The 27,340-nt window shown below is 51.6% G+C and overlaps 1 protein-coding gene across 1 annotated transcript; it reads right to left on the minus strand.

Annotated features, from left to right (window-relative positions):
• On the minus strand, window positions 1-27,340 carry Atoh8 (atonal bHLH transcription factor 8). Its single transcript, XM_090336119.1, has 3 exons — window positions 26,485-27,340; window positions 17,003-17,194; window positions 1-1,051 (listed from the first exon to the last, which is right to left on the minus strand). The coding sequence occupies exons 1-3, from the start codon at window positions 27,241-27,243 to the stop codon at window positions 1,046-1,048; spliced, it is 957 nt and encodes a 318-aa protein (XP_090192245.1). The 5' UTR covers window positions 27,244-27,340; the 3' UTR covers window positions 1-1,045.

Here is a 27,340-nt window from a genome sequence, read left to right on the forward strand (position 1 = left end):
CAGTCTGGATGGTAACACCAGCTTCCTTTTCAAAACTCCCCAGCCAATGATCAGTCAAAGTCCTGGTCACACACCGAGTCTAGTCAACACAGCATTTTCTTTACATGTTGGGGCTTTTACTTCAATTTGAAGCAGATGGCTGAGCACAGATAGGAACAGCTTTGGCCTTCGGAGTGCAAGGAAGGAGCAGGTCTTGGTTTTGAATGTTCCCTTCCCCCACACACTGGCCCATTGCCCTCACCCCTTCCTCCCTCTGCCCTTCTACCCAACCTGCCACAGACCACCGGCCTCCGGCAGGGTGCCGTGTTATCTGCCCAGTTGCCACAGCTGAGTAGGAATACTGACACGAGGCCACTGGCAGGGGCTGAGCTGTGGAGCAAAGGTCTTTGGGCAGATTGCCTTGGGGAGAATATTGCTTCTTTTCCCTCTTATTCTCTCTGATACTCAAGTCCCAAGTAGGAGCCTGGGCTCAAGGAACGCTAAGAATCAGAGTCAGAGGCTTAGGCAGCCAGGTACTCCCCACCTAACTCCTTCTCATGGTCCCAAGAAAGCTTGTCATAGATCCAGACAGCTCGGAGTCCAGTGCGGACAGAACGTTGGCTTAGAGGACCAAGCGCTTCCAAAGGCCTTGCATGAGTTCCTGGTGAAAGTACTGGCTCATCTTTGGCATGAGATGGGACGTGGACAATAGGAGAAACAATTGAGGGAGTGGCTTTTCTTTGTTGGGTTTCATCCCCCCATTTTGTTTCACATCTCTGTAGAATCTTTGGCAATAAACCTCTGCAGCTGAGCTCTCCCTCCCTACCAAGCAGAGCTCAAAGTGCGAAATAACCGAAAACTCCGCAGAGCGGCTGGGGGAGGGCACGATGGGGGGAGGGGCAGGCTGCTCCTGTCCTTGAAGACCCTGAGAGGCAGTGGGTGGACTGAGCATCTGGCAGCATCCTGGAGAAGACAACGACCCAGGCTGGGTTGGCAGGCTCACTTTCTCTTCCAGCCTGGCTAGGAAGTGACCTGAAGCAGTGTCCTCCGTCTTGTCTATCACTTGTCACTCCTGAAAGAAATGAGCAGTCATCAGAAAGAAGCCGCCTGTAGTCGTCCTGCACCACATCAGCACCCACAGACTGTGCTCTTACCGGAGCCCCACGGCTCCAGTCCCCGAAGGGACTTCACACTGTGGGCTTGGGGCCAGAGAGTGTGCCTCGTGGGACGAAGTAAACCAACTATCCAGATTTGAATCCCTGACTGTAACCCCCCACACCCTCCCCAAGCCCTTACTGCCCTTTCTGCCACACTCTGCACTTAGAGCCCCTGCTATCTGGTTAACTTGTAGGGAAGGATCCTAGGGTACTGACACCATGATCCCCGGGGTCCCCTCTCTCCAGGATCCCAGTCCAGGCTCAGCGCCATATCGAGAGGGGGGCCTCTTCAGGCAGGTTGGCCCCCACTGGAGTGGCTGTCCTCTGTATCTCTTCCCCCACACAGTCTGGAAAGGAACACTTTACCAGGAGTCCCAAGGTCCACTGCACATGCAGCCCCTCAGCTGCCAGCAAGGGACCTGACACACGTCCCTTTACTTCTATGAGTCTCAGTTTCCTCAACTGCCTAAGCATATTAGCAATTTCCAAACTTCTTCTAAGCAGGAGAAGTAAAGTGTGACCTGTGGAATGCGAACTCAACCAACAGAGAAACAGTTCTGTTCTTCTGGGGGATGAGAAGGTGAGGGGGACAGAGACAGACAGGACTACTGTGTTTTCTCCACTGGTGACACGGGGACATCCTAAGAACCAGGGAGGTAAGGAACTGTTTGGAAACTGCTGGCTAAGACCATCTTGAGGTCTGTAGAAACCCTGACCTGCTGAATCTGCATTGGCAGCCCAGCTCGGTGCTACTTGGGAGAAAACTGATCAGAGGATGTGCCTTGCTTCCCAGAATGGACAGGAGGGGAAGAAAGTTCATGGGTCCTTTGGGGGTAATGACTGTCTGGGAAGGTCACAGCTAGGAGGGTGGAGTGGGACTATCCCCATGGGCAAGAATACACAGGCTCCCTCCCTCGGGCCAGCACACATAGCATAGGACTTCTTGTTAAAGCAAAACATCTGTCAGAAACATCGGACATGCCAAAGGGCTGGCTCACATCGCATCTCAAGGTAATCCATGGTGAGCACAGAAAGGTAGGTGCTAAAAGCTGGTGGCAGCAGGATTTGAATCCAGAACGGCACTGTTTATTCTGCCACACAGTGGCTGCCCCAGTTGAAGTGAGGCTTGGGGAACAGGAAGCAGCCAAACCACGAGGCTAGAGGGCTGGTAACCACAGGCCTTGGTGTGTCTTGGAGGCCGAAGGCGCCAGTAAAAGCTCAGCCAAGATGTGGTTCAAGATCCAATAGGCTGGGGCCAGGCTGGAAAGCAGGGTCCAAGCCCAGTGAGGGAGCGGGGCCAGGGGGGAGGGAAGCTGTCCAGCTAATGGTGGCTTAGTGGGGAGAAAAGGAAAAGTGAGAGGCGGGCAGGGTCTTGATGTGGTAAATCCTGGGCTCTCATACTCCCAGTCCACTATGCGTGGCTGGCCCCAGCAGGAATCTGCTTTTTGTTACTGAGTCTGCAGAGGAGGATTAAGAAGCGGAAAGGAAACCCGTGGGGATGGCACTGGCTCTGTGGTTCACAGAGTGATTTACAGACCCCCGTCATCCCGGCGCTGGCCGCCTGGGCGGGCCGTGCCATGGACCGGGCCTTGAGCTGTTTTCTTGTCCAGCCCGCCTGAGGTTTAGGGAAGCTGTGGAAGGCTGGAGCCATCTTCCTGGCCACACTGTGAAGGCGGCGGAGGCGGCCTGGGCCAGCAGCACAGCCCTGTTAGATCTCAAACCCGGCTAAGCCACAATTGCCACCCACTAGACAGGAGACAGGGCTTCCATTCTTGATCCCACCTTTTCCCCAGAGTCCAACACTGGACCTGCCTTCCCTCCACCCATCTCCTCCCAGGAGTTCCACACAGGCATCATCCTGGGAGTGGAGCTCATGTGTGTGGAGGCTCGCTGGGAACACTATGGCCATGGGCCCTCAGGACTCTTCCTGCAATTAATTGGCTGTGTGGTTTTGGATAATCCTCTCCCTCCCTATGCATTAATTCCTTCTCACATAGAGTAAATGGATCAGCATTCCCCAAAGGGTTCTTCTACAGGACTAGCCCATTAGAGTATATCAGGGGTTAGGGCAACACCACAGACTAAAGCTCTATTTTGGGGGGGGGACTGGAAACAGCATGAATGTTAACAACTGTAGGCTCTAAAAAGTTCTGCAGTAGCCAAATGCTAGTGGCTCATTCCTAGCTACCCAGGAGAGTGAGATCTGAGAGTCATGGTTTGAAGCCAGCCCAGGCAGGGAAGTTCAAGTCCCAGCTCACATGCCCATACACATGCACACACACGTCCTGCAGTAAAGAAATTCATGTTTGTTTACACGATATTCTCACAGCAGATTTGACCATGTTGCTGTGACGGTTTCATGAGCAGAAAGTCACTCTTGTCCTCTGGGGAATGCTGTAGAAGGGCATTTCTTAGAGGCAGGAGGAAGGTCTTGAGACAGAAAATGCTGCAATACTCAGCAGGAACTTTCAGAAGGCCCCAGAAACCTTACTGGCTGCTTTTCCTCTGAGGACCGATGGCCAGCTCTGAGCACCCCAGCTCCAAGGCCCAGTGGATGAAAGAGTAGTCCAACCCTGGCCAATTCCTTCCCCTAGACCAATCTGGTGTGGCTAAGGGCTAGGAAACAAATGAATGCCAGACTCTTATTTGCATAATTGCCAATCCAGGGTGAGCAAGCACCCATCCCTCTGTCCACAGCACTGCTTCTCTGTAGCTCTGGCCTTTTGTGGGCTTTGGCTTATTGCTTACTAGTCTTTCCATCCCAGCCTCTCCTTTCAGGTATCCTTTTAATAGGTTTGACTGCCAAAAAGAAAAGCTACAGAAAAGATTAGATGAGATGGTTTTGCAGGTCCCTCTCAGTCAGTCCCAGAGCAGTGGGGTAAAGAGAGAGTCCATCACAGTGGAAGCTACCTTTGCTCCTGTTCACTTATCTGGAGTTAGAATGCCAGTCCTGAGGAATAAGGCCAAGGTGGAGCAGAGTGGAAGTAAGTCCATATACATGTGTGAAAATGGAACCACGAAATGTGAGGAGATGGGGAGAATAATGGAAGTGGAGACAATAATCGGCATACATTGAACTTACCATTGCGGAAGCCCTTTGTGTAACTGTTTAACAATAACAACAAAAACAGAATGCCAGTCTCAAGGTTAGGCCTGCTCTGTTCACCTTCACAGCCCCTGCATGCTTGGCAGAGCGGCTGGCTCACGTGAAGCAGCATCTCAACCAATACTGGCTGATGGGTGTGAATTCTAGAACAAACTCTATTGTTTTGCTTTTGTTCCTTTTCAGGCTTATTTCTGATGAACTCTTCCTTGATTGTCCTGGGTCTTATGAGGTAATCTTACTTGGTCTATAATTTCCACTTTATCCCACTTTATCACTTTTCACTATTTTCAAGTTATACCTTTTTCTATATTTAAGTAATTCAGATAAAGCTTTCTATGTGAAAGAAAAAAAATAACATTTCATATCCTGACAGATATTTTTAATTGGCCTATCCTGAAAACAGCAGTCAGCTTTCCAAGGCTGTTTTAAAACTAAACTATGATGTTAAAGTGGACAATGCCACCCCTTTCTTTGCTCTCTTCCAGTTTTTCCCTACCCCAAAGTTGTACAGTTCATTTTCTACACAGTGTCTAGTCAGGACCACTGCTGCATTTGTTCACCTGAGCTGTCCACTCGATATCTGAAAACCCTCATGCTTCCATTCTTTCAGTCACTGGACAAATGTTTACTGTGTAGTTACATCTGGGATCCTCCAGCCTTCGGCTCTTCCAGTTCTGACATCCCAGGACGAGCCTCTTCACAGACACTAACTTCTCTGGGGAAAGGCGGCCCCATGTGCTCTTTGCTGACACAGCTGGGATAGGACTTTCCTTGTAGTTCTTAGCCACACGAGCCTGGGTGAACTTCAGCTACCTTTGGCCACTCAAGCTCAAGCCTGTGAGTATCGCAGTCTTCATGGGACCCAAGCTCTGGCTTAAGGGCCTGTATTTCTTAGCTCTTAATCACATTGCTGCACCTTTACCTGGAGTAAGGCCACTGATTATCCTCTGGTGTGCTGCACAAGCTAGCCTGCTGTGCAGGCACAGCTGTAGACATCACTGGAGGAGCGTGAGGCTGCTCCATCCCAGAAGCCTAGATGTGCACTGAACGTGGTGGGCGCCTCTGGTCTGGATTTTCTGTTCATTGTTTCTGGTTATTTAGCTCTGAGGCCTAAAGAGTAGAGTGGGACCTTTGTTTTGTTTTCCAAAGTGACCCTTCCACCTACAGCAGTGCCTGACAGAGTAAATGCTCAAAAGTATGGAATCCTTTGGTTGGGGAGGGAGTGCTACAGGGTGCTGGTGCTAGGGATTAAGCTTAAGGTCTTGGGTGCTATCCCTTCACTTTTTGCTCAAGCCTGGCATTCTACCACTTGAGCCACAGCTTCACTTCTGGCTTTTTTTTATGGTTCACTGGAGTTAAGAGTCTCACAGATTTTCCTGTCCAGGCTGGCTTGGAACCTCAATCCTAAGATCTCAGCCTCTTGAGTAGCTAGGATTACAAACGTGAGCCACTGGTGTCCAGAAATTGAGTCTTACATAAGTGTGCGGGACCCTTTGGATCTTTGATGTAACAAGATGACCACGTACAGGGAAGGAGATTACACTTTGCAAATCAGCACGCTGGCTTCCTGTCCGCTTGTGCTTGGGCCTGGTGGAGGGGATGGAGTAGCAGCGGAGCGGGGTATAACATGCTGCTGCTGCAGAGGGAGCATAACCTGCAGCAGTGCCAGTCCACTGTTTCTAGAAGGTTCTGAGTAGCTCCTTACCTGGAGCTGCTCCCCTGGGACTAACTGCCTAGCTCTGCCCTCTCTGTTATTGATGGGCCCATTTCTAGATGCCCCTGAGTTCTGGAGGAGCAAACTTAGAAAGTCTTGAAGACCATCCACTTCTGGTATGAGCCCCTTCCCTCACGCATTAGAAAGTACCCATCCTATGGTAGTCTTTCACCCGACCCTGACAAATAGTGCCTACAATGCCCAGCATACCTGTGCATGGTATGAGCGCACACACACACACACACACACACACACACACACACACACACACAGAGGCAACAGAGAGAGACCCTGTATGCTATCCCTGGCCATAGAATCAAGCCCCTGGTGGGTATCCATTTTCTTGGCCACAATGTGAGGCGGGGACTCTTGGGTCCTTCTGTCCACCTCTCTGATAGACTAATGGGAAACTCTCATGCCACATAGAGCTTTCAGTCAATAAAACCCTTTACAGCTCTGTTGTCAGGCTGCTCTGTCCCAGGCAGTATGTCTGCATCTCAGGAGAAAGGCACACGCCTGTCAGGGCTGAGAGTCACTCCTGTCCTCTGATGTCATGCTACCATGCAGCTCCTCAGCTCACAGCCTCAACTGTGACAGAGAGGGGACAGGGGACAGCGGTAGCCTGGTGCTCGAGCCTGGAGCTCACCTGGGGCCCCACCCAGCTGTCCAACTCTAGATGACTTCGTGTTATCTCACATGCCTAATTTTTTAAAAAATGGTAATTCCAGGAGATTGTTGCAGGATTGAAGAAAATAGCAGGCATCAGAAGCTCTGTGAAGTACTGTGGGAGGCACGCAGTCGACAGGACCCTGGCTGCCTAGGCTATATGGAACCTCAAAGCCATCAGCTGAAACGAGGCTAGAGGCACCAGCTGTACAGACTGTGGTAAGGGTTAAGGGACACATGGATGTGGGGATGCTGTGATTGAGATCATGACACTGGTTGGCTCCCGTGAGAGGAGGTCTTCGGGGTCAGCTATGTAGCTGTTTCTTAGCCACCCTTCTGGAAAGCTGACAGACCCTGACATTCTTTTTCAGGTTCAAGGGGAACATCTCTCCTTCAGGGCAGGTAGGAGCTATCTGGGTAAGTCTGACTTTCCTGGAGGAAAGAAATCCATTTCCTAATATGGCTTCTATCCTGAGTGGGTACAGCTTGAAGATGAAATGTTTGGTGCCACGGCAGCCACAATAGTCATGAGGCAGAGAAGAAAAGAGGTCCACTGACTTGAAATGCAATTCCTTTTTTGGTAGTACAGGGGTTTGAACTCAGGTCTTATAATTGGCAGGCAGGCACTCTACCACTTCAACTACTGACCCATGCCTTCAGCCCTTTTCACTTTTATTATTTTTCTAATAGAGTCTCATTTTTTCCATGGACCAACCTAGATTGAGATCTTTCTAATTCCCCTTCCCTCCTTGTGGGAATGACAGGTACACACCATCTCATCCAACTTTTATTGGTTAAGATGGGAGTCTTAGGAGCTTTTGTTTTCAAGGACTTGTTTCAAACTTCAATTCTTCAATCTCAACCCCCCAGGAGTTAGGATGACAAGTGTGAGCCAAACTTCTCAACTAGGAACAATATGGGGTTCTGCTTCTCAAGGATATTTGAAGTGGAAAGCTTTCTAACTCAAGAAAATAAGAGGGCAAGCGAGGAGTGCCTGGGACCCTTTGTGGAGCTGCGTCCTGAAGCTTCTGATGAACCCATCCCTGACGTGGTCCTTACCCTCGGGGCAGGAAGTCATCCCTAGCTTAGTGGGTGGCCTCGCAGGGAATGAGGAGATCGAACAGAAGCAGGCAGGGACCCAGAGTCTCCAAAGCAAGGCTGACACCATGCGAAAGCGTGCAGAGTGGTGTAATGAGATCTGCGGCGCCACACAACAGGTCACACAACGAGCCATCTGGAAGCCTCACTGTCGGGTGAGACGTGAACTCCCGTAAATCACACGGCTGAGCATCCTCGAGTCTGCTGCTGAACGTTATGTGTCATAGCATAGCATAAACCACTGCCCTAGCCCACAAACACCCCTGCACTGAGGACAAGTGGGGGTGGTCCTGCTAAGGGTGGGAGAGGGAAGCTGGGGTGAGGACCGGGGAGGATTTCCACAATGGGCAGGACTGAGCCCGGCAGATGGATAAAGAGACTGGAGAAGGGCAACCCTGACCTGGCTCCTTCTGGATGCAAGGGACGCGAGGAAGTCAGCAAGGCATGCCCTTCTCTTCTTTCACCCCAGGGCCCCAGAGCCCCCTGCCAGGGACAGGCCACTGGTGGCTGATCCTAGGAGGTGCCCAGATTCCGAGCAGACACGTCCCAGAAGCCTTTGGTGGTGGCAGCAGCAGCCAGTTCTTTAAAAAGACTGCATGTCATGCTGCAATCAGCTGTGGGCCAGGCACCTGGGGTGTTTATGGTTGTGACTTTGGAAGAACAAAGCCCCCCTCAGAGTCACCTTCTGTCGACCTGAGAGGGGTCTCTCATTTTATGCATGCATAATGTTCAGACTTGCAATCTGAGGTCTCCTGGGGTAATGGGTGGACAACTGGTGATACTTGGTTAGTATTTATGGGCTAGGACCTCAAAACATAGCCTTCTTAGTCACTGTCTTGCTTGTCTGTCCCTTCCAGTCCAGGTTTAAGGAAAATGGTCACTTAAACCATTCCCAGCACACATAACTTTGGAATGAAAGAAAGGAAAGGAGGGGAGAAAGAAAAGAAAGGAAAGGAAAAGAGAAAGAAACAATGAAAAAGAAAGAAAGTTCACCTGTATCCCCAGAACTAAGTAGGTGGCCTTCAGGTACCCTAGAGGAAGACAAAGTTACACCTGGTGTCAGAAGAGGAAGAAACAACTTTAAAAGCAAACAAGGGGTAGGGGGAGAGAAAGAGAATAAAAAACAGAGATTTAAAAAAAAAATCAAGAGCAAACAGCGGCGCCTGAGAAACAAGAATTCCAGCCGCCAACTTTTACAGCAACCAGCCCTGTTATTCATAAGCGAGTTTCCTCTCTCACAAAGAACCTTTTGCACGGTTTTCCCAGCTGCCTCCAAACCAGCTGCTCGCGCTGTTGTATCCTGAGTGATGATGAGGCTCTGAAAGGGCTTTTGGGGAACAGATGGCCAGGGGAGAGCTGGGGAATGTGCCAGCAGAGGGCCGGGCGGGCTGCCAAGGCCTGCGGTGACTGAGTGCTTGGGCTTCCAGCTCGCGTGCTTTCCCTGCCCTCTGCCCTCCGTGGCGCCAGCAGGCCTTCCCAGCGAGCGCTCGGAACATCTGGAGTCTGGGGCTGCCAGGAGGGGGGGCGGGCAGCAGGAGGGGGGGACCCGCTGTTCCAGCAGAGCTCCTATGGACTCGCCTGCCGGCAGGCCCGCCATGCAAAGCAGCTAATCAAAACCACAGCGCCGAATGGGAACCTGGCGGCACGATCTCAGCTGTAGCCCAGGGGCCGCCAGGCGACTTAACCCCGTGTCAGGCCCCACTGGCGGCACAGCCCTGGGGGTTCTCAGAGCTGATGACCCCCCCACACCCAGCCCACCCTCCTCACCACCACCAGCGCTGCCACCACCAGTGGGCTAGTGGCTCCCTGCAGCTAAATGGAGCCTCCACATGCTCCAAAAAGCTGCTGCTCCAGGCTGAGTACTTGGCAAGGCGAGGGTGGGGACCCCCAAGAACATGGGCCATCGTGCTGGACAAGTAAGCTTGGTATGGGCAGGACTTGGGAGTTGCGAAGCTTGGAATTTGGAACCAAACACAGAAACCAGGTTTAAAACCGAGTTCTGCCATTCCCTAGACATCTAGCTCTGACCTCGGTTTCCCCTTTTCTGTGTGCCTGTCAGTACTGAGGCTTGAACTGAGGGCCTCAAGCACTCACTCATTGGCTTTTTCACTCATGGCTGGTGCTCTGCCACTTGAGCTACAGCACCTCTTCCAGCTTTTGGTTGGTTAACTGAAGGTAAGAGTCTCATGGGCTTTTCTGCCCAAGCTGGCTTCAAACCACAGTCCTCAGATCTCAGCCCCCTGAATGGCTAGGATTGCAGGTGTGAGCCACCAGTGCCTGGCTCTGTATCCCTTCTGTGCAGTAGGCAAAGTGCTCCTTTCTGGTGATTAAGTGTGATAAGAGGTAGATATAACATAGGTGAGAGGCCTGGCACACAGTGGGCCACACCATTTGGCTGAGCAGCTATTGGTGGCGATCTGTTTATTAGCATTTTCATACATCAAATATTATGAGAGTTTCTTGGTTTGAATTCATGTCCTTTGAAATCCAAGATTTGCAGAAGATGTAGTTCAAGAAGTACAGAGCCTGCCTAGCAAGTGTGAAGCCCTGAGTTCAATACCCAGTTCCACCAAAAGAAGGAGAAGAAGAAGAAATCCAGGGCTCTTGATTCACAGATTGCCTGTTCCCACTTTAAGGGTGCAAGATCAAGGGCTTGGGGTAAAGAGCTGAAGACAGAAGAATCCCCTACTCAGAACTTTTGTTCCTCATCAGAAATCTGTCCTTTTCTTGGGAGTCCTTATGAAGTTATGACTCGGTTATGACTTGTTATAAATTCATGTCATTGACTTTCTGGCCTTCACAGAAAATGCCAACCCTTTTTGATAAAGAATCTTGTTCAAGCCTCTCAGCAAGGTGGCAAGAAGGAATGTGTGTTCTTATTAGAAAACCGGGGATCTGAGACACTAAGTCACATAACCAGGGTCAGCAGTGCTATGATTCAACCCCACGTCTCTGACTCTAAAGCTGCACATCCTGCTTACTTCACAGTTTCACAGAGGCTCTCCGGGCTACATTTTCACGTGTCTTCAATGGCAACATTCAGAAGTGGAAAGAACCATAGAACTCTCCGAAGTGAATCCCAAACACCCTTCCCCAGCTACAGAGCCTCTAGAGGGCCTTCCAGAGAGGAATCCTGAGTCAGAGATGCTGAAGACTCAGCAGGAGGCTACCCTACCTTAGGCCACCCAAAAGACACCAGAGGGCATGCTGCAAGGAGAGCAGGCCCAGCTCGCCTGGGAGACTCCCCAGCTAATGACCCCACCAGCCATGGCCCTGCCAGACTTGTGGCCTAACCGTGTCAAGTGTGAGAGGAGAAACGGCAGCTGAGAGAGTACTCTGCCTCAGCACAAACAGCTGGCGACAAACGTCTATGTAATTGGAATGCCAGAAAAAATAAATTGCATCCATTTTTATGACTGGAGGGGAATTTGATGGTGGTTTCCCACCACCCCCCCTCCTTGTTTTCCCCCAGCATAGACGCAAGGCAGGCTTTGAGAGCAAATGGTATTTAACTCAATAACTTGGCCCAGAGGATTTGGAAATGAAAACCACCTCCCACCCACCCCTCTTCCACGTGGGAGGCACACAGTGAAGTGGCAGGAGCCGGACACACCTCTCTTACTGACAGAAGACCTCAGCCTCTTAGTTTTGGTTTCTTTATCCATGCAATGGGACAGCACTAGTCCACCAGGGAAGTATAAATGAGGTGAACCATGGAGTGTTAAACATGTGACAGGCCTGGCATAGGACTGAGGCTCTGGGTATACACGGTATTAAGGCAATGGCTTCAAATCCGTGTGAAATACCCGCGGTAGACAGCAGGAAAATAACACACTGAGCCAGACACCGAGGGAGAAAAGCAGGAATGGGTTTGAAGCAAGATAATCGCATGGCATATTCTACTCTGAGCATCTTGAGAACCAACCTGAGACCCAGGCCCACGGAGGGTGACTTCAAATATGACAGCTTGGGGGCTAAGCCAGGGCTGTGCCCTTTGTGGAGCAGTTGGTAGGGCAAGATAGGGAGAGGGCAGCGGAAGGCAACATCCAGCCACAACAGGGCTCCCAGGACCCTACAATACACAGTGGGTCCAAGGGACAATCATCAAATGGACAGATGTCCTCAGGGCTGGTTCAGACAGTCCAGGCACCCTCAGTTTTCACCAACCCTCCACGATCCAAGACCCACGCACTCGCCCAGTCTAGCCCCAGCACAGATGAGCATAGTAGCTTGTATACAAAGAGGGGTCTCTCCATCTTCATCGGCCATCACCGTGAACATCCCTTAATCCTACCCTAGACTCTACCCCAGACTGCAGCAGAGAACAGACGAAAGACACTGAGCGCACGGAGCTTGCCTGCTCAATGCCCTGCCATGCTCTAGACAGCCTACAGTGGGCATAGCCTTATCTCCCCTTACAAAACCCTGTTCATTTGATGTCTGTACAGGCTGGTGGGACCCCAAGCTGGCAGCAGTATCTCTGCAAACAGAAGAGAAATCCTGGCTAACACTATCTAACCATGTGGCACGCTTTCATTCTTACCTCAGTGAGTTTCTATTCATCCTGTTCCCCTACCCCACCCCATGGCCTGCTACACACTGGAGGGTGGAACCTGTGGCTTTAAAGCGTTGCTATCACCCATCAGTTTTAGCAGTAGCTGCTGCTGCTACTCGATGGATTCAAGTAACTATAAAAAGAGAGGGGGGCTTAGATTGTAACTCTTGGTTGTCTCCTATTTCCCAGTCTAGCAAGACCCTCTTTGCCCAGATGTGGAAGAATAAACCTGCCCCTCCCCCCTTCATCTCCTCAGAGGCTTCCAGGAGTTGCTGCTTTAAAAACAGGAGCTGCTGAAATGTGGCCCAGGGCCAGGTGCTTAACTGCTTTATCTCTGGCTGCAATAGAGTCCAAATTGCTTTCTCCAGAGCCTTCTCTCCACTTGCCTGTTTCTTTGATGGGTGGCCTCTGACATGGACTATCTGAAAGACATCAGTATCCTGGCTTTCTGAAGCCCAGAAAGGGGGAAGTCAGTGGTTACCGCTGAAGCTGAAATGGGCAGGCAGCGGGTCTGGGAAAGCCAGAGAGTTGGTTGTCAATCCCATTCTTAGCACAGGCCAGAGGTACAGAGAAGCTCCAGGGATCTACCAGCAATTGCCAGTGACCCTGAGTGCCACATCTCAGAGGCGTCCTGAAAAAGGATCTCTCGGCTTCTCCCCAGCAATCCTCGAGTGAGAGAACTCCAACTGCCATCAGTCACAAACTATGACCAGCACAGAGGCAGGAGGAGACATCTGCACACAGATACCAGCAGCCCAACTTCCGTTCCAGCCTCCTAATCCTCAGAGCTATGCCTTTAACGGGAGGCCTTGAACCCTAGGCAAAATGCAGCTGTGGTTTGAATGTGACCTGGCGCATATGTTGGAAATGCATTCCCCAAATTTATGGGGAAATGGATGTGGAGGTGAAGGAGATGATCAGGATGCGATGAGGTCATCAGAGTGAGGTCCCAAGCTGGCAGCAGTGGCTTTGTAACCCGAAGAGAGATCCTGTCTAACGCTTACCACCTGGCTACATGACACCCTTCCACGAGGCCTTGAAGTAGACACCAGTGGTGCGTACTTGGACTTCCCAACCCAGTACACAAGCTAAACAAACTTCTGTTCTTTATAAATGACCCAGCCATGCTCTTAGCTAAGCAAAAATACCAAACAGACTAAGAGACGGAGTGCAAAAGTGAAGTTACAGCCTGCCATTCACTTCAGGAGCTTGGAAACCCCAGCAGAAAGCTGATCAACTCAACAAGGGCTCCATCTAGGTAGAAAGGGATTGGGGAGTGATCAGGCCGGAGGTGGTCGTTTTTGTTTTCTAGGGAAGAACAGGAAAAAGAAACAGACAAAAACAGCAACAACAAGCTTCTGGGAGGACAGTGATCTAAAGTCAAGTGGAAGGTCCCACAAAGTAATTCCTTGATTAAAAATGTGACTCAGACCCTGAGTGGAACCCAAACACCTTGTCCCAGGCCCTTCCAAAAGATGCTGCCAACAGCAAGCCCGAGTAAAGACATAGAGACTCGGTGCTAGTACCAACCCAGACAGGGTAAAACAGACCCCCGGATAGAAGGTTCTCAGTGTCACCTCTTCCACCTCCTCATGCTCCAGAGCAAGGTTCTAGATAATCAGCCCTCCTGCCTGCGAGGCCCACACGCATCCATGAATTCCTAAGGGCACCTAATGGTGAGAGCCTGTGAGAAGAGCAAGACTTTTCCTCCTTATGCGGCTGGTGGCTTGTCACTGAGTGGCAGGATGAACGACTTTGGACCTATATATTACTTACACAATGCCTGGCATAGGGGCTGCTCATCAGCTGTCATGGAGGGCTGGAGAGAAGTGGGGATACTGAAGAGAGCTTTAAGATCTCCATCTCTTGTTTACAGACTCCTGTGGTGGTCATATACTCTATAAGGGGTGGACACCTGATAAGGAGGGTGGAGGGTGGGGATCCTAGGGCCCAGTAGCTGCCTTCCCTAGAGTGTGTATGAGCCCCAGGCTGTGGCCATGGCAAAGCTGAGTCCTACAGTCCGAGCCAGGCTTCCGTCACCTCTTCCCATCAATACAAAACCAGGTGTGGTCCACTGCTGCACCTTCACAGTCCTTCTCAGAGAAGTCAACAAATACTGGCTTCTTAAACAGAATCACAGTAGACAGAGGTGAGGCCTTGGAGGCCTAGGCTGAGAGGCCACAGAAAGAGGCAAAGAAAGCTGCTGTTGTGTTCTACTCCCTGCTCAGGGCACCAGAAGCCCCCAATCAAAAGGGAAAAGCAGTCCCCTTCCCCCTCTACAAGTTAAGAACATCTTCCTTGGGGCTCCAGGCCCCCCACCACTTCAAAGGCCAATCAAGACATGGCCCACAGCAAAACATCCACCCAGAAACTCCAGCCTGCCCTAACGGGCTTCACTGTGGCACCACACAGCCCAGCCAGGGGGTAAGGTAAGAGGGGAGACCTGGGCTAACCATTCAAGGGAATCGAGATGATCAGAAACTAAAAACTAAGGTGCCCAGAAGGAGGGGGAGGAGTCCTCAGGAATATAAAGGAATGTTGGGAACCCAAGGGCTTCAAGGGACACTAGGATCCCGTGATGGACAGAAATCTGACACCAACAGTCCTAAGTTTGGAAGGCCAATGATCAAATCTTGATTATCCAGCTGAAGCTCCTGAAAGGATGTGGGGGCTAAGAAGGACTGAATTACAAAGACAGGTCCCCAAGAGGAGAATCAAAGTCAGCAGAGCTCTCTGGAGATTTCATAGAGGAAATGTGTCACTCTGAAGGTCATTATGAAAGTGGATCCCACTTCTCACAACTGGAAGGCTGAAGGAAGCGCATAGGAAAGACCTCAGGTCCTGGCCCTAATTCAGAAGGTTAGGTAGAGAGGTGAAGGAAGGAGATAAGGAGAGAGGATGAGAGGGGAAGAGACACATTTCCCCCTTGACCTTCCACCTAAACCCCCAGCTCCCCGCTCCAGGGCAGCTTCCTCACCCTGTAGGGTGAGCCTCAGACTCAGGATGGAAATGGGCTCATGACCTTGAGTACAGAGCAGCAGTGGGGAGCAGCTCCCTTCCTCCCATACACATGTCCCATCCTCTCATGAGGACGTATTCCTGCCATCTCCCTTTACCAAGCAGGATAGAATCAGTAGATTTAGAAAATGTATCAAATTGGCAAGTGACAGTCAGGGCTCAAACCCAGAGCTGTTTACGAATATTAGCTAACATCTCAGTCTCTCATCTGTACCATGAGGGGGTCCCTGAGGTTGCTTAGATTTGAGGCAATTTCAGGGAGGAGCCAAAACCTCAGTTTTACTGGTATCTTTACCCTGCTCATCTTCCCTTTCCACTCAGGTCTACCTCTTCCCAGCCCAGGACACTACTCCAATCAAGGGAACAGCAGGAGATAGTACTGCCTGCTAGGGGGTGGGGGGTGGGGTTAAAAGGAGAGGCTGGGGGGGAGGAGGGGAAAGGCAGGGTGAGGGGTCAGGGTGGAGAACACTGAGACTGCCCATGCTGCCATCCCCACCACCTCCAAGGGAGGAGGGATGCTGAATGCCAGGGGAGTTCACTGAGAGTTTACAAACCTCCTTTGTCACAGAGCCCGGCATGGAGCCATCAATCACGCCTTCATTTACCCATGTCACTCTTAGAGGAAAGCAGGGGCCCCAGAGCAGCCAGTGCCCCTTTCTCTCTCACCCACTTGCTGAGGATTTCTCCTAATTGGTCCATGTTAAATCACTCCCAGAAATGCACGGGCTACCAGTGAAGAGGGGCAGGGAAGTCCACAGAAGCCCTCCCGGGCTGGGGGCCCAGGAGCCTCTGGGGAATCCACAGAAAGGCCTGGAGGAGGGGCGAGCCAAGAAGGAAGAAGGTGGCCCAATGTCTAGATGATGCCAAAGCCATTCTACTACCTGGATGTCCAGGGGGGCCCTTCTGTTCAAAGAGCCCCTGGGTGTCTCCTCATGGATACTGACTGGGTTCGACTGACATAGGAACAGAGCTCTAGACTGGCAATGTCCAAAGCCATAGGCCATCTGGAAAACCATAGCTGTGCCTCACCCTTCTCTCACTGCACAGATTTCCCAGAGTAGCTTTGTACAAGCCTTCCCCTCTGACTCGGAAGCTTTTCTGTTTTGGTCTGTCTGTCTCGTGCCCCACTAATTATCCTACAGGATCTGGCCTTTCCCTGACTCCCAGCATCCCACACTTACCTATCTGCAAGAGGGACTTTCTAACCATCCTGTGAACTGCAGGGGGACCACGACAAGATATGTGTCCTCTGTATACCCCTGCCCAGCTTCCTCAACAAAATGCACAAATGAATATCATTTACTGTAATAGTCATCCTCAGATAACCTACAGGCCATGTCACATTCCCAAAACCCGCAGAAGTCTTCTACTAAGTGGTCACCTGTTCTGAGGAACCTTGTCCCATATGAATCCAATACCAGAGGCACATAAGGCCAGCAAGGGCTTGGGATAAACAGTCCTTATTTCAGTGATGCACAAATTCAGGATCAGCAACCTTGGATGAATGTCCAAGGTCACAGCAGCACTATTTCCAGAGGTCACGGGTACCACCATGATCACGGGGATGCATGGAGCCCTGGAATGGAGGCGACCCCAACATTATTCTAAGAGGCTCACCTCTCTGGAGGCACATGTGGGGTGCCTCCAGGCAGACTGTGCCTGCCTCCCCTGTCCTCTCTGGAGGCTGCTGCCCAGGCACTGGTACATACCTTCCGCTTCTTAGCACGTCCCTCAGCCTGCAGGGTGCGGGTGCAGCGCTGCACACACTCTGAGAAGCTGAGGTTGCTGTGGTCGGCACTGTAGTCGAGGTCAGCCAGTCGTGCCAGGGAGAGGATGTAGTTACAGGCGATCCGCAGGATGGCCAGCTTGGACAGCTTCTGCCCATACGAGTAGCATGGCACCTGGGGAAGGCGAGAAGAAGGCGTCAGCAGGACATGCCTCGAATCTGTGTGCTGAGTATGTGCCCCACTCCCACCTTGGCTGGGCAGGGGCCATGGAAATGGTCTAAGGCATATCTGGGCTCTACCTGCTTGAACAACCCGCTGCTTGCACTCATGTCTCAGCTCATCCACTCACACTTAGGAATGTATCTGCATTCTCATTTTGCAGGGAAGGACTCAGATGTGTATGTACGTGTGTGCATGCCCGCCTGTCATGTGCCAATGTGGCTTGAACTCAGGGCTTTCACTTCTTTGTTCAAGGCTGGCATGCACAAGAATCAGAATACATGGAAGCACCATGGATTTCCACCAGGACAGAACTCTGTCCTCTTCCTCTGAGAAGTGTCTTTGAGGAACAGTTTAAATGTATCACTTATTCCTCTGTGTACTTATTCATTCAGTAACACTTATCTTATTAAGCATTTGGGAATCCAGTAATTAAAGAACTTAAACTCAAGAGTGACAGGAACATAGCATCACACAGATGTCCCTGGGGACATCCAAGGACAGTGCCAGTGCTCGTCTGGAAAGACAAGTTTGGAGTGCTTTCTTCCTACCGTCTTGAGTCATCTCTATGCCGTGTGGATCTGGGGGGCCACCCGGCAGGATGTTCAACAGGTGCATAATACATAGCAACAGTCCCACCAGACTTGACATTCTTGCCAACAATTCAGCTTGTTACTCACTAATTGCAGAGGGATCTGCAAATGGAGGGTGGGGGAGTTGGAGAATGGGAAAAGGAAAAGGCAGAGCTTCTAATTTCTGTGTGTGTGTGTGTGTGTGTGTGTGTGTGTGTGTGTGTGTGTGTACGTACGTACGTACGTACGTACACAAGTATTGTAGCTTGAACTCAGGGCCTAGGGGCTGCTCAAGGCTACCACTCTACCACTTGAGCTGAAGCTCCACTCCTGGCTTTGTGGTGATTAACTGGAGATAAGAGTCTCATGGACTTTCTTACCTGGGCTCAAGCCTTTGAACCTCCAGCCTCAGATGTCAGCATTCTGAGTAGCTAAGGACAATAGGCATCAGCCACTAATACCCAGCTCATAGCCTCTAATTTCTTACCATTCCACACCATGGCCGCATGTATCGCATGAATGAAGAGCTAGAAGACACTACACACTCGAATGAAACAAGATGCTACAACATGGAAATAACCCTTCAAAATCTATCTGGCCAGTACTAGGCAATAGACCAAGGGTCCTAGGATGCACTCTTCAGCCAAATGGTTGAAATGCTTCTACCAACAACCAAGATTCTTAGGATCTGTGCACAGCATCCATTATCATTGACTCTTCTGTACCCCATTTGAGAGTGGGACCCTCACAGCACAGACACATAAAAATTTTGGGAGCGTCCCACATGCCAGATACTCTTTGAAGCTAGTGAGATAATCTTGTTCCTGAAGGGACATAGACAATATCTAGAGCCATTCTTGTCACCACAGGGTAAACACAGGAGCTGGATGTCTAGGGATGTAGCTAAATATCCTGTACCACACAGGATCAAACCATGCCCTACAACAAACAATTCCCTAGACCAAACTCTCCATAGTGTCCAGGAATTATGTTTTTTTATCGTCTCTATTCCAGGCCATAGCATTAAGCATGAAATGGTCACCTCAGACTAGGACCCCACATTTTATTCACTTTAACCTATACTTTGGTACAAACTTTCCTGACCTCTCCACCTTTACCCCACACTTAGGAGGTGATCTACCCTTAATGGCTTTCTAATGATACCCAGCTGTCTTTAAGTCCCCATTAGCAGTCAATGGCCCCATGTGCCAGGGAGAAGAGCCATGGCGCAGGTCCTTCCCACAGTAGGCCTTAGAAGGGCTGAGTGAGGCAGTGGGTGGGCAAATGAATGATCTCCCTCCACATTCACCAGACCTCGCTACAGTACGGAGACCAAGGCTTAAAAATCCACCTTTCTGCCACCCTAGTTCAATTCCTAGCTCTAAGTCTGTATGCCAGCAACATTATGAGCCTTGGTTCCTCCATCACATCGCCAATAGGACTGACCTCGAGGGATGGGCAAGGATTCAGTGAGATGACCTTGGCCTTGCACAAAGATTGTCGTGGGTGTCACAGATGAACAGGGTGGGAAGTAGGAAATGTGGAGAAAACCCAGAGAGGGGAGGAAAGCAGTAGAGAGAAAGCAAACTCCCCTGCATCCCCCATCTCCAACCCCACCCTGCCCACAGCTCCAAAGCCATCCAAGAAAAGCTGGCAGAACAATGCGCTTTGCTTGTTCCCAGCCAGAGTCCAGAAAATCCTGCTTTATCAGCTTAAACAAATAAACAAGATCTGGCAGTCCTGGGGTAGAGAGGGGCTCGGGGGCCAGCTCAGCACCTTTGTCTGCTCTTCAGCATGGGAATGCTGCCTGACTGGGGGGTGGAGGGGGGGAGGGAGTTCTAGGGACTGGGCACATGCAGCTCTGTGACACAACACTGTTGTCACCCAGAAGCCACTGGGAGTTTCCCTTAGTCAGCTCGGTGCACCTGGGCCCCAGAACAGCTGGGTTTCCGAGTGGACTAGGAAGGGGGGAGGTTGGGGGTGGGGGCGTGAGTGCCATGATTCAAAGTCACGGCTAAACTACAAAGAACAGGTGAGGCCAAAGCTGACCCAGGCCCCTTGCAGGTTTCTGGGCCACTGCTTCTGTTAAGCTTTAGCTTTAATTAAAATGTGTCTAGCCCCATGGCACCTATCTACAGGTAGCATTATCTCACTTGAAACCTGTCCCCAAATAATGAGTGTCCCATCTGCACATGAGGAAACAGATGAGCTGCTGGTCACTCAGCTGAGCCCAGGGGCTCCTCGAACCAAAGGTTCAATGAAGCCCTTTGGGGGGCGGCTCCCCTCCCTTTCCTCATACGCTGGGTTGAGCCCTAAATTCACCTTCCCCCTTCCAAATCCTCCTGAGCTTATGCCTCTGGATGCTGGGTCCCCATTCCCCTACCTCCCTGCCACCCCTAAGAACCCAGTTTGAAAACCCCTCCTTGGTTGTCATAGTAAAGTAAGAGTCCAGGACAGGCTCTGGTCCTGGGCGACAGAGGTGAAGCACAAAGGGTTAGTCCAAATTCCATGCACTTCTCAGTCATGTGATTTGGGGTAAATGCCTTCACCTCTCTGGGCCTGCTTGCTCCCCTGCCTTGCCTGGAGACCTCACCAGGCAACAGAGACCAGCCATGTTTGAATCTATGCAACACAGCTATTGTGTGACTGGAGATCAGGCCATCTTCCATGAGCTGGGCAAGGGTGGTTATTTCAAAGACACCATCCATACTGGTCTTTTAAGCAGCCCAGGGTGGGTGGGAGGCATGGAAAAGATCTTTTCTACTCCATCCACAGTAAATCAGAGCTCCCTGATATCCCATCTGGAAAGATCTGGGTTCTCATTGGTAAGTACTTGCTTACCAGTGAGCCAGAAGGGAGATCCGTGTGGGCACTAATAGCTGAAGGTGAAGCTGTGGGCAGCTGAATGGTGAGTTCTGGGATGACTCTCTCATAGGAGACCCTCGATTTGTCTACTTTGTTTTTGAGCACCCACTGCAAGACCCACCGCCCATCCACCCACCTGAGTGCCTACAGAGGAGCCCACAGCTGTCAACAGCTGGCTCTGGTTAAGGCACGCACACCAAGGGAGGCCAGGACCACTGGTGCCCACTCCTGGTCCTGACTGCTTGCCTTCTAGAAAAGACAAACACCTGCCTCCTGTTCAGCCCATGAGGATTTTTAAACGTCAGAGGAGCAGATTTGGGCATTTTTCACAAAGTCCCATGTGCTTCCAAAACATATTAGATCCTCCCTGAGCTCCAGCAAGCAGGAAGAGCCCTGGCCTGGCAGCCAGAGGGCCTGGCTGTATGCCTAGCTATCCTTGTGACCTTAGACAGAATCACTACCTCACAGGACCTCCATTTCCTCATCCATAAAATGAACTTGAGAATATCTGCTGCCTAGAATGGAACTGCAATGGGCAAATGTGAGAAAGCACCATCCAGAAACAAAGTCAAGAACGTACTAGAGCATGTAGGAAAAGCCTTGAAGCCCGCAGTCCTCTGGATTCAGTGTCCTCCCATGCTATCCCTTCAGAGTCAGCCCAAGATGTCCTTCCTCCTGGAAGCCCACCAAGATTCCTCAACCCACTAAGCTCCAAGAGCCCTATGTCTGCTTCACATAGCCCAGTGCTGGATTTCTTCCATCTGAAGCTCTTCTCTCAGTGTCCCATGAGTGTCCATAAGTGCAGGGTTCCTGGAGCGAAGTCACCCTACCCAGAACTGCTCAAGGTTTTGGTCAAGGTCTATTTAAATAATTCTTTTAAAATTCCAATCTCCTCCATGGCTATGAAAGCACAGTCCCAGGAAACAAGCTGGATCTTAGTGGTTAAGAGCTATGACCCGGGACCCATCCTGGTCATGCAGTGACCTTGAGAAAATCTCTGTGCCCTTCTTTTTTTTTTTTTTTTTTTTTTGCCAGTCCTGAGCGTGAGCTCAGGGCCTGAGCACTGTCCTTGGACTTTCTCAAGACTAGAGCTCTACCACTTGAGCCTCAGCACCACTTCTGGCTTTTATCTATGTATATGGTACGGAGGAATCGAACCCGGGTCTTCATGCATGCTAGGCAAGCACTTTAACCACTAGGCCAAACTCCCAGCCTCTCTGTGCCCTTCTCCGTAAGCATCCTTGACTGTCAAATGGGAAGACTGCCCTGCAGAGTGGTAACAGGCCCAGAAAAGGTACCCACACAATGGAGTTCAACAGCATCTTCCCTGGAGACTCTCTGTCACCCTCACCTACCTGTGTGGACCGCCAGTGCAAGCAGGTCTGCCTCCTATTATCTGAGGGGAGTGCACAATGCTACATGAGTACCCCAGGTTCTCTTTCACCCCATGGGATTTGAGAATGAGGGTACCGTGAGTACTGGGATGGGGCCCCCATTCCCATGTTTCTTCAGGATCACCCTGAGTTCACCCAGACAAGACTCCTTGGGAGACTCTAGGAGCAGCCTAGACCTATGTGTTTGGTGTCTCTTTGTGGGAGAGGCAGCTGCTGAGCCCCCTTCCCCCACCATCATTGGTCCCCACCCCCCATTAACACTGAGGTGGGTATGGAAGGAGAAAGGAAATCCACCCTCAGACCAGATGCCTCAAGGTCCTGAGAGGAGGCCCAGGCCTCGTGTCTCCCCTCCTCCACCTAGCAAGGCTGGCCTTTCCCTCTGACCCTTCCCACCTGGCCGGGAGCAGTCTGCACATGGCCAGGCCCAGCTGTGCACACATGGCCTTCACATGAGGCTCTGGAGACACTCGGGTGCAGCTGGGCGAATGGCATGTGCTGAGGCTTGACCATCTGCCCTGCACCCCCCAATCCCCAGACCAGAAGGGCTCTCCCACACCTGCACCTCAGCCACAGCCGCCTGCTCTGTGTCTTCCTGGCTGGGGAGATAGTTTTCCACAACCCAGAGCACTGAGTGGACTTCCCTCTCTTGAATGGACAGCTCCAGGGCCTAGACAGGCTGGGCACTGACTCTGAGTCAGTCCAGGCTTCGCAGTGGCTATGGCACGCAGATCCGCAGGTTGGGACTGGCCAGTGCAATGGAGGCACAGCCACATGGGATCCTGGAAAATGACATGTCCGAACTGTGTGAGGCACGAAACAGTGAAACTATCTGCAATGGCAAAAAAGACTACACAATCCTGGCCAATTAGTAGAGCTTTTTGGCCCCTGGTGTCAGCATGTGTGAAATGGGGAGGGGTGAGAGCAACCCCAGTTTCACTAAGTGAACTAGCTGGTATTCAAAATGTGCTAAGCATGATGTCTATTAAACAGCATTTCTCCATGATTATTATGAAAATGATTAAAGAATTTCTACTGTTATACCTGTCAAGAGCCCCAATCATGTTCATACTTGAAAGGGGCGACACTTGATCAAGATGCATAGTACTCATAAAATGGCATGTTGAAATGAAAATTCCTTTGCACGACTACTTACATTTATATACATATTCAAGGAAATTTTTTTTTGCCAGTCCTGGGCTTGGGCTCAGGGCCTGAGCACTGTCCTTGGACTTTCTCAAGGCTAGAGCTCTTCCACTTGAGCTTCAACACCACTTCCGGCTTTTTTCTATGTATGTGGTACCGAGGAATCGAACCCAGGTCTTTGTGCATGCTAGGCAAGCACTCTACCACTAGGCCAAACTCCCAGCCCCTCAAGGAAATTTTTTAATTAATGTCTATTTCCTACTGTTTTCCTCCTGACTTCATTTGCAGAAAAGATGCACCTGAGATAGTTAGCACCATTCTAACTCATTCAGCACTGAGGCTCAGAGAAGAAAGTGACTCATCTGTAGCTACACAGAAAGCATCCCATGAGCTGGGTGTTTGGTGGTGCTTGCCTCGAGTCCCAGCTACTCAGGAGGCAAAGATAGGAGGATCTATATGAGGTTAGCCCTCAGCAAGGTTAGTGTAACAAGAGATGTTTTCTGGAAAAAACAAAACAAAACAAAAAACAACTAGGCGTGCAGTTCAAGTGATACAAAGGCTCTTAGTTCAATCCCTATCACTGGGGGATAAGAAGCAAGCCAATCAGAGACCTGACTCAAATCCCAACCTTTGGTCTCCCAGGCCAAAGGGCCATCTTTTCACCACACTAGAAAGCTATTTAGAAAAACCAGTCTCCAGACCTGACAAGATTAGAGTCATAATCCTACAGCCAACCCAAGTGTCATATCCACCAAGGCCCCATGTTGGGCAAATCCTCCTATCTTTCCTCTTTCCAGAGGGTCTGAGCCTATCAGCAGGGGCCTCTGTCCATCTCAATTGAGGCAGGGTGGTGGGTGTCTTTCCTATGGGAAAGAATGAGGCACAGGATGAGGAAAGAGCTCATCTGGACATAGGCCTTTGTCCACCAGATGGTGGTAAGGACTGTGGGTCTGTAACATACTATGTGGCCTGGAACTCTGGGACAGTAATCACCCTGGAAATATTGTTGCTCTTCTCAGACTAAAAACTGATAGTTTTTTCTTTTTTTTTTTAAGATTGGAGTAAGGAAGAAAAGAACAGGGGCAGGCACATCATCACACGTAATGAACATATGCATGCATATGTGCATAACTGTATGTTTGTATGTGACATGTACCCTCTCCTGGGAGGGAGCTTAGGCTTGCCTTTGCCTAGTCACACCAAACCTGACTCTTTTACATAGAACTTCCCCAGAGAAGGGTGGAAATGAAAGATCAGGATTAACAATCCCATCTCAGAGAGTAGTCAAGGTACCACCCAGCCCCAATTGTTAACAAGCGTCAAGGGCTAGGGAGGAAAGAGGCTGCCATGCTGATACAGATAGCACTGTGGGAAGCATGTGGGCAGGCGGGTATTCCAGAAACCACTGTCACCTTCTCCTAACCCACTAGATCTTGGACATGTCTTCCTTCTCCAGGCCCCAATCTTCCATTCAGTAACCTGGGTAAATCCAATCCCTACAGCGATATTGTTGGAATCAAATAAGGTGGAATCTATTGTGATCTATTGTGGAAAGGTATAAAAGCTATGGAGCAAATGAGATGCAGGAGAACACTCAAACAGCATGAATAGACGCTCACACAGAACTGAAAGAGGCGGCTGGAGGCTCAGAGAGGCTCTGAGCTATAGCTAAAGGCCCTATTTCTCCCATCCAACTACTAAACAGGCCCAACCCTGCTTAGCTTCCAAGATCAGAAGAGATAGAGTTTGTTCAGGGTGGTTTGGTCGGGAGAGGCCCTATTTCTCACTAGTGGTTATACTCTGGGCACATGGCCTCTCCAGTCCAGCAGGAGACTTTCCTAGTTGAAAGGTGAGCAGTGGCCAGGCATCTTCCTGTTCAACCATCCTTCCATCCCAGGGAATGGACTGCAAGATGCCCTATTGGCATTTGCCCCTACCCAGTTAGGGAGAGCAGAGTTCCTAGCCCATGGTGAGAATGAACAATCTACTAAGACTCTCGCTCAAGGCCCCTGACTGCTGGCAATGGCCCAGCCTGGTCTGTGGCAGCTACTTGACCCCAACCTGTACCCCACCTCTCTGACCCAACATCTCTCCCCAACTCCAGCAAGGCACTTGGGCTTAAAAGCTGTATGGTTCAGTTTCCTGCCAATAGATGGATGAAGGCACTTTTGCCTCCCCCACCCACCTACAGAAAGAGGAGGAAACTATATAATCCAAAAGGACCATGTTTTCTGAACTCTTTTGGAGTTGGCTAACACTCAGAGAAGTTGAGTAACTTTTTTGGAGACAAACAGCTAATCAGATGTAGATAGATCAAGCAGAAAACAACAACAACAACAGAAACCTCATCCACCCAAACTAGCTATATCTACCACCCCACCAGCCACTCTTCTTCCCACCATCTGAGGAAGGGCCCTCACCAGCCCCTTCTAGATCTTCTAAGAACAAAGAGAAGCCCCAACCTTGTCTAAAGTGGAAATGTGAAGCATCCTCTCCCAGGGGCAATTCAACTGTTAGGTTTCTTTCACCGTGCCCGAAGCAGCACCGTCTGGTGAGGTCGGCCAGCCCCAACTAACCCTAAACTGAGGCTCTGATGCGGGCGTTGAAGACGCCCAGACAAGTCCTTCCCATACACCCACGTGAGCCACCTCTTGAGCAGAGGTGCCTGCCTCCTGGGAGAGGAAGGGCTGGGAGGGCGAGGTTTGGGGGGAGGTGAGGGGGGGAGGTTCCCACGGGCCAGTTCCTGAAGCTGCCTCTAGGGAGGAGCGCCGGCTTGTCGCCCGGTCCTTTAGGACGTCAGGAGAGAGGCGGCGGCGCAAAGTCTAGAGGCAAGCTGGATGTACCGGGGCTCCCCGTTAGACTCTGGGGGCTGAAGAGGAGCCAATAAACTCCCCAGTCTACAGTGCGGGAACCCAGGATCGTAATTCCGCAGGGTTCTGGGCCTCGAGACCACTACTTTAGGCGCCATGCCCCCTGATCGTGCCAAATGCCCAGAGCTCCCTCCTTGTTGTCTGTGCGCGCGCCCAAGCGAACCAGGCAGAAGTCGGACGCGAAGGCGAGTTTGCCCTGGCCAGAGATCTCCAGTAATCCCCCCACTTTTCACCAAACTTTCCAGATCCGCGCCAACGGCGATCGCCCAAACCTGCGTGGGTCCTGGAATCCTGCGGGGAGGGGACCGCGTGCTCCGTAAGCTCCTCGACCACTCGCCCCCGCCACCCACTCTTGCGCCCCTCCCCGCGCCCCGCGCGAGCGCGCGGCGGAGCGTGGGTACCTGCTTCCTGAGCGCCTCGAAGGCGGCGCTGATGGTGTGCACCCGCGTCCGCTCCCTGGCGTTCGCCAGGAGCCTCCGGGTCTGCTGCAGGGCTTTGATCTCCGAGGAGGCGGCGGTCGCTTCGCCTGGCCGTTTCCTAGGCGACGCAGAAGAATCCGGGTGGTTATTGTAAATGACGTGTGAAATTGGGGAGTAGGAACTTTCCCCCGGGCGCGTGGGGGGCGTAGGGCGCACGGAGGGTTCCGGGGGTGCCGGGGGTGCGGAAGGCGCGGGCTGCGCGGGGCGCGCGGGTGGTGCGCACAGCAAGATGCGGGGACGCGGGCCGGGATCGCGGAAAGGCTGAGCCTCGGGACCTCCGGGGGCCGAGCCCTGCGGCGCCGGCGGCGGCGGCGTGGGGAGTCCGGGTCCCACGGTGCCCAGGGCAAAACCGTGCTTCCGTGCGTCCGGGACCTCGGGCACTCGGGCGCCCCGGCGCTCCCCGGGAGTACCCGCGCCCCCATCTGGAAGCGCAGCTGGCGCCACCGGGGCTGGCAGTGAGGCCAGGATCGGGACCGGCTGCAGCCGTGGAGTCCTGTCCCGCAGCCCGTCGGTGGCGGTGGCGCCGGGCTCGGGGGTTTCCAAGTCCAAACGGAAAGTTTTATAACCGTTCGCGCGCCGTGCCGGCTCCTTGCCTTTTCGCTTGAGTTTTTTGAGGCCGTTCAGCTCTTTCACGCACACGGTCTTCCACGGCCCGTCCTCGAGCACCGGGATGTGCTTCATGGCGCGGGCAGCGCGCGAGGCAGGGGCGTGGGGCTGCCCGGGACGCGCGCCCGCGGCGCTCGCTCTGCACGCCGCGCGCCGGCTCTGCCCGGGCGGC

This window comes from Megascapheus bottae, chromosome 7, assembly GCF_031878675.1.
Source record: "Megascapheus bottae isolate mThoBot1 chromosome 7, mThoBot2.hap1, whole genome shotgun sequence".
Lineage (NCBI taxonomy): Eukaryota > Metazoa > Chordata > Mammalia > Rodentia > Geomyidae > Megascapheus > Megascapheus bottae.

What these genes read in the sequence shown, in the direction of transcription:
- Atoh8 (XM_090336119.1), bottom strand. Translation starts at nt 27,243, where the DNA reads ATGAAGCACATCCCGGTGCTCGAGGACGGGCCGTGGAAGACCGTGTGC. An exon ending in TCGAGGCGCTCAGGAAGCAG is followed by an intron (nt 17,195 to 26,484) that starts GTACCCACGCTC and finishes CGCCTTCCCCAG; the next exon opens with GTGCCATGCTACTCGTATGG.